Source organism: Bombus terrestris, chromosome 6, assembly GCF_910591885.1.
Source record: "Bombus terrestris chromosome 6, iyBomTerr1.2, whole genome shotgun sequence".
Taxonomy (NCBI): domain Eukaryota; kingdom Metazoa; phylum Arthropoda; class Insecta; order Hymenoptera; family Apidae; genus Bombus; species Bombus terrestris.
In genome coordinates this window covers 6,991,712-7,006,875 of record NC_063274.1, presented here as the reverse complement: position 1 = coordinate 7,006,875, position 15,164 = coordinate 6,991,712, and the positions used below count along the sequence as shown (strand labels likewise).

The 15,164-nt window shown below is 31.2% G+C and overlaps 2 protein-coding genes, 1 long non-coding RNA gene and 1 pseudogene across 8 annotated transcripts; 1 reads left to right on the top strand and 3 right to left on the bottom strand.

Moving 5' to 3' along the window:
- Nucleotides 1-4,834: 4,834 nt before the first annotated feature.
- Nucleotides 4,835-7,217, bottom strand: LOC125385263 (annotated as a pseudogene).
- Nucleotides 7,218-7,433: 216 nt separating this feature from the next.
- LOC125385286 (nucleolar protein 58-like) lies at nt 7,434-8,687 on the bottom strand. 5 transcript variants are annotated; one of them, XM_048406631.1, is made up of 3 exons: nt 8,629-8,687; nt 8,386-8,544; nt 7,434-8,014 (listed from the first exon to the last, which is right to left on the bottom strand). In XM_048406631.1, exons 2-3 carry the CDS (start codon nt 8,426-8,428, stop codon nt 7,530-7,532), a joined length of 528 nt encoding a protein of 175 aa, XP_048262588.1. In that variant the 5' UTR covers nt 8,429-8,544; nt 8,629-8,687; the 3' UTR covers nt 7,434-7,529. The 5 variants fall into 5 exon arrangements, 3 of the variants coding, with proteins under 3 accessions (XP_048262588.1, XP_048262587.1, XP_048262589.1); XR_007224359.1 differs by lacking the exons at nt 8,386-8,544; nt 8,629-8,687 and adding an exon at nt 8,285-8,351; XR_007224360.1 differs by lacking the exons at nt 8,386-8,544; nt 8,629-8,687 and adding an exon at nt 8,236-8,293 and having other exon boundaries at nt 7,434-8,036.
- A 671-nt stretch (nt 8,688-9,358) lies between these two features.
- On the top strand, nt 9,359-10,652 carry LOC125385292. Its single transcript, XR_007224362.1, has 2 exons — nt 9,359-9,787; nt 10,383-10,652. It is a non-coding gene; the product is annotated as an uncharacterized LOC125385292 (long non-coding RNA).
- A 979-nt stretch (nt 10,653-11,631) lies between these two features.
- On the bottom strand, nt 11,632-15,067 carry LOC125385283 (katanin p60 ATPase-containing subunit A-like 2). 2 transcript variants are annotated; one of them, XM_048406626.1, is made up of 8 exons: nt 14,759-15,067; nt 14,278-14,377; nt 13,718-13,918; nt 13,331-13,607; nt 12,770-12,938; nt 12,600-12,712; nt 12,200-12,402; nt 11,632-12,037 (listed from the first exon to the last, which is right to left on the bottom strand). In XM_048406626.1, exons 3-8 carry the CDS (start codon nt 13,735-13,737, stop codon nt 11,653-11,655), a joined length of 1,167 nt encoding a protein of 388 aa, XP_048262583.1. In that variant the 5' UTR covers nt 13,738-13,918; nt 14,278-14,377; nt 14,759-15,067; the 3' UTR covers nt 11,632-11,652. The 2 variants fall into 2 exon arrangements, with proteins under 2 accessions (XP_048262583.1, XP_048262584.1); XM_048406627.1 differs by lacking the exon at nt 14,278-14,377.
- Between the last annotated feature and the right edge of the window lie 97 nt (nt 15,068-15,164).

The window sequence follows — 15,164 nt, the reverse complement described above, 5'->3', positions numbered from 1 at the left end:
AAGCGATTTCATTAAAACACAATCTCCTTTTCCATTTGATGAACACGATACGAGACGAGGGAATGATTTAGGAACACGACTTTCGAGCGGTTTCAACAACTATTAAGTTTCATTTATAGCAACGAACACTGCCAAAGACGTAATTAATAAGATTCGCGTAGGTGCCGTAGATGACGTAGATGAAAAAACGTAGACCAACGTAATAAACGTAAATGACGAAATTATGCATTAATTCACTTTAACACGTTAAAATTACGCTAATGACAGTTGCTCCGTTCTATTTGTTCATATATTTAAGCCCTATATGCAACAAAGTGAATGTAGCATCTGCAAGCGTGTTAATTGGACAACGACGAATTTCGTTTCGCAAATACGGACACGTGAAACATTTTGAAGTTACGCGGACGCGAGAGTAATTCGTTCCCTTAAATTGCTCAATTTCCATTTCTTTCGCCATGTATATTCGAGTACTGCATTTGAATTGCAGAGCAGTCGGAAGTAACGGCGCACGTCGTTGATATATCGACAGGAACATGAATTCTTTTTTCATACGATGAATACTTTTTTCATCGACTTGTTAAACCGAATCAAGTTTTCAAATCCAATCATTTAATTTCATCGTTTTACATCGAACGTTTCAATCTTTTTTCTTTTAAATACCTTACCTATATTTCATCTCGTTGAATATTCCATATTTTTAATGCTACTACCACTTATTGGTAATTACAAATATGTAATTATCGTTCTAAAGTTAGAAATTCGAAATAACATTCGTCAATATATGATTCTACGTTTTATATAGAGTAGTAAAAATGATACAATGAGTTTCGTTAAATAACCAATAAAAATTTTTGTTCCTTTTTCTTTTTCTTTTTTCTTTTTTCTTTTCTTTTCTTTTTTTTTCTTTCTTTCTTTTTTTTTTTTTTTTTTTTTTTTTTTTTGGTTTTATGTATCCAAGATCGAGAATAAACTATGTGCACGTTTCTTGTATTCGTTTCTTGTATTTTTATGAGGAATTCAGTCTTTTTACGCCACAAGAGTCTCAACGTTTTCGTTTTCACGCCTACGTTACGCTCGTTAAACACGTTGCAACAAGACCATGAATAAGGATAACAGCTTTAATGTTTTCACATGTGTCAATTTATTATTTTAGACCTTAAATATTTTATTTATAAAATCTTTATTTAAACAAGTTACCATTGTCGCTACAATAAATCAATGAATGAAATCAGTTTAAATTTAAAATATCATTTCATAATTTCTCGTCACTTGTATCTAAAAACAACAAAAAAACGGTGTACCCACATCGTGCGTAGACGGGAAATTAGAACAGTGGAGCTTAATTGAAACACTGATCATATTCCGCGATTGTAAAACAATAATAGAAAATCGTGTTTCTTTTGAAGGGTATGAAATTGTCAGGAGATTATGCCATTAATGAAATTGGAAACTGGCTGGTCAAAGGGATTAAACTCAATTAAACCGAACTGTGTTATATTGTACAAAGGCTAGAGAACTGCTACCAAATATCTGCTAGTTTAAAGGTGTCCCTTATAAATTATAATTATATTTCAAATTCAATCTCCTAGTAATAAGTAAATTAATATTTTACCTAAAATCTGTGATATAGATAACAAAAATAAATTCTTTACATTATTCGTTAGTTTGCGATATAATTAGAATATTATCTTTATTTTCTGCTGTCTTTGTTATTCTTAAAAGATAAACTGCTTATTTACAAATTTAACACCGCATATGCTATTAATAAATCATTTTATATTTAATTTTGCAACCTTCAGTCATTGTTAAAACTTGTTGACAATACTGTCGGTTAATAGAAATTTCTAAAATCCCCTTGTTTCTACTCGATTAGAGGGTATATTGCAGAAACTATGTTAGCTACAGTGTTAGCTACGAATCATCTGTGTCACTCCGTTAAACTTATACACAATAGTATTGTTTCTTGTTTTCATTTAAAATAAAATATGTTATTGTAGGAATGAAGCAGAATGTTCAAATAATTGAAACAACTTTTTGTCCTATAATTAGTGCCTTTCATTTTAAAAATTAAAAAATTTTTAATCAACGATATTTGGAAGTTTCGATCTAAAATGACCAGGAATTGAAACGGAAAATATTTTGATGCCAATAAATACGTATTATTCACACATAAAACAAATATGAAAACAAACATCGATGTATATGAATGAATTTTGAAATGGGGAGGAATTATATGATTATACCCATTCTCTGTTGCGTTTAATTGTTTCAATCGATGTCTCATGAGAATTTTCATCGAATTCTTTAGAGATCCTGGCTGTAAGGTCTTTTTAAAATTATAAGAACAGATTCAAACTATAACATTTGAAAACTTGTGGTTACAAAACTTACTTGTTTCTCATAATTATTTAAATGAATCTATTCGGTATTTTGAGTGACCGTCCCTTTATGGCTCGGACGACACCTCTCCTTCCTTTGGGAAATTCCGAATTATCTGTCCTCCCCGAGCTGCAAACCTGATGACTTAGACAGTAGGGAAAAACATCAGGGAAAACCTCTGACTAGAAAAGTACGATAGACGAACAAAATTTAACGGCTGATGGGGAGTATCAACAACATACAAGGACAATCATCAACAAAGTGTCGTACCGTGCGGGTGAAATACTGGAGTTTCAATAAGATCTTATAACCATCGAGTTCAGAACATCAACAAACTTTGTTTGCATAAAGCAAGTGTATACAAAGTGTCAAATTACACTAACACTCGATCTATTAAATCCGTTCCACCTTGAGCGTTAATTCATTCAAGGTTCGTGGTATCGATCGATCGGTCGGACGTGCCCGGTGGCTCTTTAGTTGATGATTTGTAACAGAATCCTTGCATTAACACAGATTCTCAGAACACACAACTTCACCCAGCAGATATCGATTACAGTCAGTTGTCACTAACAATGCTTTTATCAACAATTTCTTTACCTGTTGATCCTCTGGAAGTTTTAACTATATATATTCTCTAGGAACAGTAGGATTTTAATGATATAACTTTACTAATGAGATCTTAATGTCATAAACGGTATCGAAACTTCTTAATTAATGTCGTTATCGAAGAAGAGACTCGTAATCTTCTCAAACGAAGAGCACTTGATGTTTACAAGTAGAACTCGATATCTTAGTTTCTTAAAATGTGTTTCTGTGTTTACTTTCTAAATGTAAACTTTATTCAAAACGAGCCGTTCATTCGTTACAGGCCGTTAATAAAATTGCACTTTGCACAAAGGAATAGCCGTTAATAATTTAAGATTCTCTGCTCGTCGTACAGGGTATATATCGTAATTATTCACGACGATCGTAACGTTTAAGTCCAATTCGAGCTTAAAATCCCACGTGAGCTATACTACCACAATAGCCTGAATTTCTATTTGTTCGTTTACTGCCTGTTCGTACTCGGAGCATCCGTTGTAAATTACAGCAAAATCTTCTAATGTGTTCCAGAATATGTCTTCATGGAATTTTAATAATTTATTAAATCTATAGATAACAAATGTAAAACTTATTAATTTATAATTAATATAAAATAAGAGAGCACGAAACTTCCTATTTTATGGACATATTAAATATTTGTAAAAAATTCTGTATCATTAGTATCACTTTAATTACTTTAAAGGATACAATCCCATAAAGCCGTGACCCCTGAAAGAATCGATGTTCACGCGTGACAAATTGGCGTCGTATGAAAGTTCCGGTATGAACGTTACTAGAGCTGATACCAGCTAGGGGCACAGGTATATGTTCTGGGCTCATTATATATTTATAAAGGGCTGCCGATTCAACGAGTGGTCCGGGTAAATTTAAATTGTAAATAGACAGAGATTTCAAGTAAAAGCCTGGATAAGAGCGGATATGGTATGAGAGTCTGTGGTGGAAAGAGGAACAGGCTGCTTTTATTTGTAAAGTTTGAATTTCCTCGATATCGAAGGTGTTTAAGCCGCAAGTGTGTTTCATGTTAATCGTTCGTGTTAATTCATTCGAGACCGAGATTTTATTGTAATACGATTCCTGGGTGTCAGTACGATCTGAATGTTTTGTTAGAATGATACTGTGCTTTTCTCTCTCTGGAATATCCTTTTCATATTTTAATTTTAAATCGATGACAATCTTAAATTTTATGCCTCATGTTTTTAAAATATAAAATTATATACTATGTTATACTATAATGTATTATGTACAGTTATATATATTATGCCTACTGATTGATATGAATTTCTTTCGGTCTCGAATGCGTTAAAACGGAGCGCAAAGAAGTCGAAATTACTTATTGTAATTGGTAAAACATCGTGAAAGGCAGACAGATACAAGAAAGAAGTTAAACTATAAATTATATTTGCGACATTGTTATGTTTTTGCTTTCTTTAAGCCTTTCATCAAGACAGCCGATCTATAAATATTAATCGACCAATTTCTCTAAGCTTGTAACTTCAAATTAATGTTTATATATATATATATATAAAGAGTTACGTATTAATCTATCTAAATATTTAAAAAGATGTTTAATGTTATAAATGATGGATATTAAAGATGTTCAAAAGAATGTAGTCTTCGCGTGTTCTTTATCATATCCCTGATCAAAGACATTCCAATATTATTACAATATCCAATTACATATTGATACACAAGATATACAGATTATTATTTATAACATTTTGGTTTTCTTAATTGAGTTATTCATTTAGTACAAATGATAAGTAATTAGTAATAAGTCATAAAAAAAAAAAAAAAAAAAAACGGTATTGTAGTAGAAATATTATAAGAAAACATTTTCTGTTTCAGTGTAGAGTTACTCCTTTTTATAGACAGTGTCGTACAAATCCGTACGTCTTTGAGAAAATGTAGGTATCTGAGCCCTTACTTCCTCAACAACTTTCAAATCTGAGAGAAAAGAAAAACATACGAAGTAATAAGTAATGCTTGCTAATAAATTCAGCAAATACAGAGGGAGCCGGCAAAATCGATGAACCAACGAGACTAAAAGTTAATTACATCATGGATTTTTCTCGCTTTTAATGTTAAGCTGAAAATTACCGATATCGGTGACCACCATATTTTCCTGAGTTTCCAAATCATAAAGGATTTTCCCCCAGGGATTTGTCAACTGTGTATGTCCCCATGCGACATAACTTGCTGAAGGAACACGAGCCGGTGATATACAGGCGACGTATAATTGATTGTCATTCGCTCTGGAACGCTGAAGTAATGACCAGTGCAGTGGTCCAGTGGTCATATTGAATGCCACCGGATATATCAGTATTTGGCAACCTAACACAGAGAAACGGGAAATATGAGACCACTGAATTTTAGTTAACTTTGTAGGTGCACAGTCCACATTCCATAATTTATGAATATGCGAGAACAGTCCTCTTGTCGTGCTTCTAATTCTTTTATTTATTTCATTTTCAGCGAATATACTGGTTTTTTAAATTAAGCTCCTTTTTATACAGAGTTACAGATTATATTGATTATACTTTATATAGAATATATTTAAGAAAGATAGTTACTTTCCTGCTAGTTAAGTATTGTTCGATTAAGCTACTGTACCTTTGTTCCGATAAATGCGTGCCATTTCCTCGAATCTGATATCATAGCAAATGCCAATACCTATTTTCCAGCCCTTCACATCAAACATTGTTAGGGAATCACCAGGACTGAGTGAATCACTCTCTCGGAAAGTAATCTTGTTGGGAATGTCGATGTCGAATAGATGTACCTAATAACATAAAAATATAGTTGCTAACTCTATTGCTGTAACTTTTGTAATTTAACATCAATGTTACGAACTTTTAAACTTTAATTGTTTTTTATTTAATAACTGACAGCGTTTTTATCACTTTCTTTTATTAAAAAGTTTTATCATTTAATAATATTTGAGAAGGAATATTTTTTAAGAAAAAATAAGTTTTTTCGTATGTGAAAAATTTATATTACAAAACAAATATATTGTACAAAAACTTATATATTATATTACGACAAAAATGTATGTTTCTCGTATCAAAACGTATTTTATAAACCTATAACATATTTTTTAAATTATAGAATTGGTTATAGTACACGTATGTACATATGTATATTCCTAAATTATTCCTAGATAGAGTCACTTTCTCCACCCCGATATTTTCAATTTCAAAGCCATATGGAGGTATATTATTTACCTTCCGGTGTTTTGCTATCAAAGTTCCATCGGGACCCCAAATAGTACAGCAGGTATTGTACAATTTATCGCCCTCTATTTCAGGTATCGTACCACCAACTACATAAATGCTGTTTTCCTTAGCTGCCTTCGATAAAGCAACGCTCGTTTCACCGTTTCATCGGGAATACTCTCGGCGTATTTTGGAAACTATTCTGCATTGCAATATTTCAATTAATGAAAAATAACTGTCCTTTGTTCCAACCATAAATTAAGTTGAAATGTTTGTCAATTTTTTATTTTTTAAATTAGTAAAATAACTAAATTTTACATTTCGATTTACTTAAATATATAATTACTTAGATAATAGTACATATAATAAATTGTTTCTACAGGTTCAAGATGAAAAATGAATATTTAGAAATGTTTGTTTAATTACAATCATGCTATTTGGTTTAGTACCAGTGACTTGTTACTTAACGACTTTGCTAGTACCTTTGGAAACATAAAGTTAGATTTTAACTAACATTAATTTTTAACTACTATAGGTGGAATTATAAATACAAAATAATTGATAATACTAGTTTATTATTAAGTACCTAATTATTAGTATCTTAAAAAATATATTTATACAAAAATCACGATAATCATAAAAGTGGGGAAATTCTATATTCTCGAGTCAATTCACAATCTTTATGGAAGTATAAACGATAAGGTAATTTGTCTACTTTTACTTTTTTCTATATAGTTGTTATACATATAATAAATTATTAGAAAAAGAAACAAATTATTACGTATTCCATATGGTGAATTAAAGCATTCAGGAAGAGCGATAATATCAGCATTATGCTCTTTCGCGCTGGAAATGTAGGAAACTGCCCGCTCTACATTTTTGCTTTTTACTTCATTTACTTGAAGTTGTACCAACGCCAGCGAAATGCTAAAATGTTGGAAAAATTAAATACACTCGGTTATATATTTCCCATACTTTTTACCTATAAATACTTTATACATAGTGAATATACTTACTCGACATCGTTCGCACTACTTGTTTAGCGATGTTCGTAAGTATCATAATGTTCTTTGAGGTTATGTATGTATACTACTCGATATCAACATTACGTAAACAATACGCGGGGATTTTTAATAATTATTGATAAAGTTTAGGACATTAACTTTGATGTAATTGTAAACATTATTACATATTATAATTAAATGTAATTTTCAGTTAAGGGTAAGAAAAGAAATATAATATTTTGTAAAAATACACTTTATTATAAAATCTGTATAAATAAAATTGTACAATTTATCTTGAAAGTAAAATGACCGAATACGTCCCTGGAAAATATTACTGCCTACTAAATGATCGAGATCTTGATCTTTCTCGTCTTTTGTGTTTCTTTCTGTCTGCGTAATCTCTGGGTTTCTTATCTCTAACGTTTTCTCTTTCTTTCTCTTTCTTTTTATGTTTTTTACTTGATCTTTCGGATGAGCAATCGTGCTTCTTATCTTTCTTTGACTTTTTCAATCTTTTTAATTTATAAGAATCATTCCTATTAGAGTTACTTCTTTCTCTCCGTCTCTTCTTTTCAGAATCACTATCGCTGTCATCATTAGATTCGGAGCGCCTTTTTCGTCTTTCTGATTTTTTATCCCCCACTTTATCATACTTGTTCTTATTGTGCATCGTACTTCCGATTTTCTTTCTTTTATTACTACTTTTGTCACCATCTTCACCGTCTTCGGGGTCAGGGGACATTGATCTTTTTCTATCCATCTTTTGCTCGAGTCCCTTGGATTCCTTGTCCTTATATTCCTCATACTTTTTTGTATCTGAAATTAATCCCATAAAATACTGAAAGCTAAAACCTCTGCATTTATCATATTTTATATAAAAATAGAAGGGACCTTTAAAAAATTGCATGCAACAACACACTTACAGGTACTTTTGAATTAGTTTTTCTACATGTCCGATTATGTCTTTATATGTATATGTCAATTCAAATTTATTTTCTTAAAAGTCCCTTAATGAAAAACTAACACTTCATATTAACTTTGAACTTTTGAGTTCTTAGAATATTCTGATTTAGTCACTGGCTGTACCATAAATTCATTTACAGATATTATATTTCCACCAAGAGCTAGTTTTATTATGAGCCTTCCAGCATCATCATCGAATCCTTCTATTTGACTATAATTATTACTTTGCTTTCCAGCTATAATTTTCACAAATGTTCCTTTCTCCATTTTAACTTCTTCCTCTTCTTTTTTGGAATCTGTATTTTTCTTCTACAATGCCTACTTTGTCTGCTCCAAGACTCATACCTTTTGGTCGTAATTCTGGTATGACAGCTGCTACTAATCTGTAATAGTTAGAATGAACGATTGTGAAATAAAAAATGATGTTCTCTGTTTACTTTCCAATAAGTGATGTATTAAATACATACAATTAATTTAATCCAGAGTAAAATTCATACTTTTCATTTCAACCAATTCCCTTTCCTGGTTGCCATCCCATTCCCCGTAACATTGCTACACCAAAATCATCAATAGGAATTTTTTCATAATCTTCTAACGTAGACTGAAAAATACAAAACGATATTTATAATATGCAAATGTAATACATCTGTGCATTGCACATCAATATGTTGATAACGTACCTGTTCTTTGCCTCTTAGTGATTCATCTTCTACTAAAGGTAAGGTTAAATCATTTGTTTTAGTTTCATGTTCATTCTTTGATTCAAGATCCTCAATGATTTCTTTCGCCACTTGTTCTTCTAAAGTAACAACTTTATTTTCACTATCTTCAACTGGCTCTTTCTTTATTGATATTATTGGCGATGTTTTTCCATTAGATAGCTTTGATTTTGCCTCGTTAACACTAGCGTCTCCTACCTTTTCCTTATCTGCCTTCGGAAGGAAAATGTCTGCATCTATTTTATTAACTATTCTATCATGCCAGGTTTTTGAACCTAGTAATGAAATAATTAGAGGTTCATCTTTTTTTTCTTCCTTACTGAAATAAAAAAATTGTTTTCAAATATATATATTCCGCTATTGGTGATTTTTATAGGTTAGGTTGAGGTTATATGTTTCTTGATTAAAAATTTTACTTTTTGAACTCACCCTATTACTTTAATACCTTTCTCATCAAGGCATTCAATGTAATCAACTTTCTTTTTTTCTTGTGGAATAGCATTTTTTAACACAGGTTTCTTAATAGATTTCGCAAAACCGAAGGAAATCTTCTTTCCTTCTTCTGCCATTTATTTGTTATTTTAACACTGACTTATAGATCAATAGACATGTATATACTAGACATAAAGATTGATGTCACTTGAAACTATGTACATGAATCTAATATCTTATTATACTTTATTAATCTACTCAAAATTACTTGCACATTACTAAAATTTCATTCCGACAATATATCAAGCGCCTGAATAAGTGACATTAAAGTAAACATATATCAGAGAGGAAATAAGAAGAACTGACGCCTATGGTCTTCTATGTTACAGAGCTAGTGCTACACCATACGGCCAAATGCCGAAAATGGCTAGGATATCCCAGAGAGAGTAGTGCTGCACCATGCAGCCAAATGCTAGTATATATCTGCCTATACGTTTCAATCAGAAAATCGATATTATGTGTTCATGTGAAAGTTTACATTTCCCTAGGAGCTGTATTTTGATAGATTTAAGCTTCTAATGGAGTATTTTAAACGTATAGAGTATATACTATGAAGTAGATAGTAGTGCGGATCATTTTATATTCATAGTGGTGCTTTCATGGTTTCACTAGGGTTTTGGTGAAAGCTTAGGTTGACATTCACGGTTCATTTAGACTGATAATTCACGATTTCATCTATTCCCTTTTTTTCTCTTTTAAGCCTCCTTTTTCTATGCTTGGCCAGTTCCAGTAAATGTATTTAAAGCTATTACAGGTCATTCAGAAGTTACGTCTCATAAATTAAAATACATAGAAGAATGGCAATTACATTCTCCTTTTTATCATTTATATTCTATTATTAGAACACGTATCATTTTTCAAAATTTTCATTGCAATCTACAATTGTTTATGTCATCTTCCTATTGGTCATCGACTTTGTCATTTGCATGTCTCATTTTCCTCGTGTTCGGCATTTCAATATCAGGGAACGAATTTCTATCTTCTACATGAAATCATCTCTTTAATTTCAGATAGACGAATATGCGGCTGCTTCTGTTCCAAATATCTCCGTTACTGTGCCTGTTGACGGAAATCGGCGCGGCTGGGATCGGTAAAGCATGTCAGATCCTGCCATACGCGACCGATTCCTGGAATCACCCATCATGGCCACGGCTCGACTCTTCCGCGTTCGAAGTTCGCAGCGTGACCGGAGTTGGTCATCTCAATCCCTTGTTTAATTGTTGATTTTTTTAAATCTTTGTTTATTAATTCCAGGTTTTTTACATATTTTTTTTTTTTTTTTTTTTACATGATTTTTTTCCAGAATAAACGCTGAATTCTGATTGTAGGGTGGATACAGGCAAAAGTACCGATACGCGACGGTACGACATAGCCATGCATTATTACATTTCTTTTTTTTTTTTTTTTTTTTAAGATTATTATTGTAACTTAAATTTAAGCCGCTGTTACGCTGTGCCTATGTGCGATATTTTAATTTATGTCCTGAAAGCCTGGACGCAAAAACAGGACAGTTCGTTAGCGTAGGAGGGAACTTCTTCGTTAGACTGAACTCTGTTGATTGACTATTGAAAGCGGAAAGCGTAATAAGTTATAGTAATTCTTTTGCACGAGATTAAATAATTCAAAAGCGTTATTTTTTAGTATTAATTAGAGTTATTTTAAATATTGAAATTTACAATAAACATTTAGAATTTACAACAGAATTTGGCTAATAATTCAGTTGTATGAGAAAAATTTCAAGACAATTATCGATATATAATCCGACATCGCACTTTCTGCATTCTCTTATTTTTCACACAAACAACACATTTTCTTCTCGATAATTACATGCGACTGTCCTCACATAAATGTATCAGTATCTGTATCATAAATGTATCATAAATGTAATAGTATTACTTCTACTTGGTCGGAAAAATCGACAAACGCGTATATCTGTCGTTAGGCCATGCGGAATACTTGCAAAAAACGCATATATGTGTTCTGAGTCCATACATGCGTTAATAATAATATTTAAATAATATTTAATACATGGCTATATTACCACTCAGATTACACATATTATATATTATATTACATTATATATATTATATATATTATATTATATAGGGAATATGTATACCACGTATATATGTAGAAAGACATTTAAAACTTGTTTATAGCCCGTGCGCACACATACATGCACGCACATGAACAATTTTTCGAACGATAATTATATTAATAATTTATAACCATTTATATTTTTATATTTTTATATTTTTATATGATAACCATTTATATTTTTTAAAATATGTTCTTATGGCATACATATTTATTCCACGCTTCATATCTATCCACATCCGTAACTGTAGGTGACATTTTTTTTAACAATTTTGCTATTATTTTATAATTCTTTAATTCATATTTCAAAGTCGTAGTAGATGTTTCTCCTTTTTCAAGTCTTTTAAACATTGGATTCATTTCTAGCAGCCATGCTTGCGTACAAAGCAATTTTATATCAGCACAAGAATATTTTTCAGTAGATTTTATTATGTGACTCACAATATCCATATTCTCTAATAATCGGTTGCTAAGGTATAATTTGAACATATAAAATCGAGTAACTTCGTTTGGTAATGATACGTATATATTCTTTTCAAGGCGTCTGCGTAAAGTTGCATCAATATCCCTAATAATATATTTACAATAAATATTATTGTTCTGTTATATTAATAATAACGAAGGAATATTCCGAACAACACAATAATTAAGATTAAGATAATGAATAATTATGATATTAAGATATTTTCTACTTAGAAAACATTGAAATAGCTATAAATGATATACATACCAAGGGCAATTAGTTGCGGCCAAAAGAACTACATCAGAATTTTTGTTAATTACTAATCTATCCAATCTAAAAAGAAGTTCTGATCTGAATGTCTTTGCAGATTCAGACAATGTATACTTTACTCCTTTATTTGTTCCTATGCAGTCAATCTCGTCGATAAAAATAATTGTAGGCGAATTATTATAGGCAAGTTCAAATAAAACCTGTTCAGTTTAACAAATGTATTTATTATTTATTAAATATTATATTCAAAATTCCTTAAATTCATTGTTTCATCACGAACGTAATATCATTTCGTTTTCCAAACAACTATTCTATTTATATATGAATGACGACAAATAAAAACAAATCTTTTTTAAACCTAGAATCTCTTCTTCATAGACAAAGGAAATCAACTTACACGGATATACTTCTTGGAATCACCTCTCCATTTGTCCACCAATGAGCTGGTCGTTACGTTAAAAAAGGTGCATTGGCATTCTGTTGCGACTGCCTTCGCCAACATCGTCTTCCCTATTTCATAATTGCTTGTAAACATGTATGGGAATGAAAGAAATACGAGTATCTTACCTGTACCAGGTGGTCCATATAGCAGAATACTTTTACAGGGAGCAAATGGGCCTTTAAAAAAGATAGGGTATTTAAGGGGATACACAATGGCATCCTTAATGGCAGATTTACATTCCTCTAGGCCTGCAATGTTGTCCCAATATACATTTAATTCTTTCAGTATGATTTCCTGCGACAATACAAAGATGAAATGGTGCATAATCTCTGTATTAATTTCCTCGAGTGTTATGTAATTCATTATTTAAAGCTTTACTGAAATCCCTACGTCATTGATATACAGTGGATTGTTTATCCAAGGTATTTGTTGGATATACAGTGGATATATACAACAATACATTTGTTGGATATTGATATACAGTGGATTGTTTATCCAAGCTATTTGTTGGATATACAGTGTATACAGTGTATACAGATATACAGTGTATACAGTGTATACAGATATACAGATATATACAACAATACATTTGTTGGATATTGATATACAGTGGATTGTTTATCCAAGGATAGGTATTTTATTTTTAAAAAGCTTTACAATACGTATATTAATCGAAAATAACTTACAGATAAAATGTCTTGAGCAATCTTCTGCAATTCTGGATTGTCTATATAAAGGTCCCGAGCACATTTTGATATCTTTGATTGCCTGGATTGTTCCATTGAGACGTTAAATGAAGCTCTTTGATGAAGCTCTTCTGATGAAGATCCATCGTTTTCATTGGCAGAAATTGTTGTCACTGTCATTGCAAGATTAATATCATCGGTAGCATCACCCCTCATCTTCTGTTGTGCATTCCTCCCTTCGACAGACCCAGATACAGACTCACTTCTCGTTTGTTTGCTAACAGATTTGACAAGTTTTACTACTTCTTTGAAGATTGAATGATATTGTAATAGATGCATTGAATATGTTGAGAAAGTTGAATAGTGTTAAATAATTTAAATTCTTACACTTTGTTCGCATTTGTCATTTCCCTCGTCTTTATTTCCTTTTCAGTTATTTTCTTACACAATATAGGATATTTTTGGAATTTTATCTTGTAATAATTTTCATATTCTCTAAGAATAATCTCCAAATTGACGTTGTCCCAGACTCGATATTTCCGAGATAGACGAGCTTCCCGGATTAATACATCGCTAATGCCAACATATCTAAAAAATATAATTTTTAATTCATTGAACAAATTTTATGCTATGAGTACACACTATACGATAATCATCAATTGGGACAACTGTTTTATTTCTATCCTTTCTATTTATCTATCTATTCTATTTCTATCCTTCTGCTTTTTAATTTCTAATTTTTAAAGTTTGAATTTAAATATATTTTCATTTATAACTAGTTAAACTACGTTATCGATTGAGTTATTCTATAACAACCGAGCTACCGATGTCGATTTTCAAATTTTGATTCCTTCCCCTCTTTCCGCACTAATTTCTATTTCGATTGGTCACCGATATTATTCGAAAAAATTGCAACTAAGAAGATATCTAAATTGCAATGTACTCACCCATTGTGTACCAAATAATCACACTAATCACAATAATCACAATAATAATCACATTAAGGTACAATATGTCCCGATTACGTTCCGAAGTATGACTCTCCTCCTAATGCGACATTTATTTTTTTTATTATTAACAATAATTATTAATAATATAAAGATTTTCATGCAATTTTCTGTTACATTGCGAGTTTAATAAATTTGTTACACATAATTTTGTTATCTACTATCTTGATACGCGCAAAGATAAATCCTAATGATATATAATACAGCGTAAATGGTTATAAATAATTAATTATTGACAATAATTATAAGAATTATCGAAAGAAAAAATCATAGATACAAAATCAAATACAAATCATAGATATAAAATCAATCAAAAAAATGAACGACAATTGTGAAAAACGCAATATGGCATATCAATGACGAAACACACTCATGACTGTCATGGAAGTTCCAAAGTCCCAAAATCTAGAATATTCCTTACCTCTTTAGATTGAGATATCTTATTCGTGGTACCTTGCTGCGACGAATCACCGTTCATTGTGATAGTTTTAAATGTGATAATGATATCCTTGTATTGACTATCGTTTTTCGATAGTTACGAGAATTTTCGTTTATCACTTTGAGACAATCCGTAACTTCCTTTCTCTTATAAAGTTTCCCTTCAACTCCGTTGAAAACTGAGCATCAAACAGGAGACGAACGATTTGTTCGCACACATAAGCAGGGTGCGAATATAATGATGGAATAGTCGAGTCCTGTCTACTATATAGTAAGATGGATACGACATTGAAATAGAAAGAGAAGGCTGTATATAAGCATTTTCTGTCCTTGTTTAATCAGGCATGCACACTAGTGGACACTGACGGCGCTCGTTTACCGTTGTTACA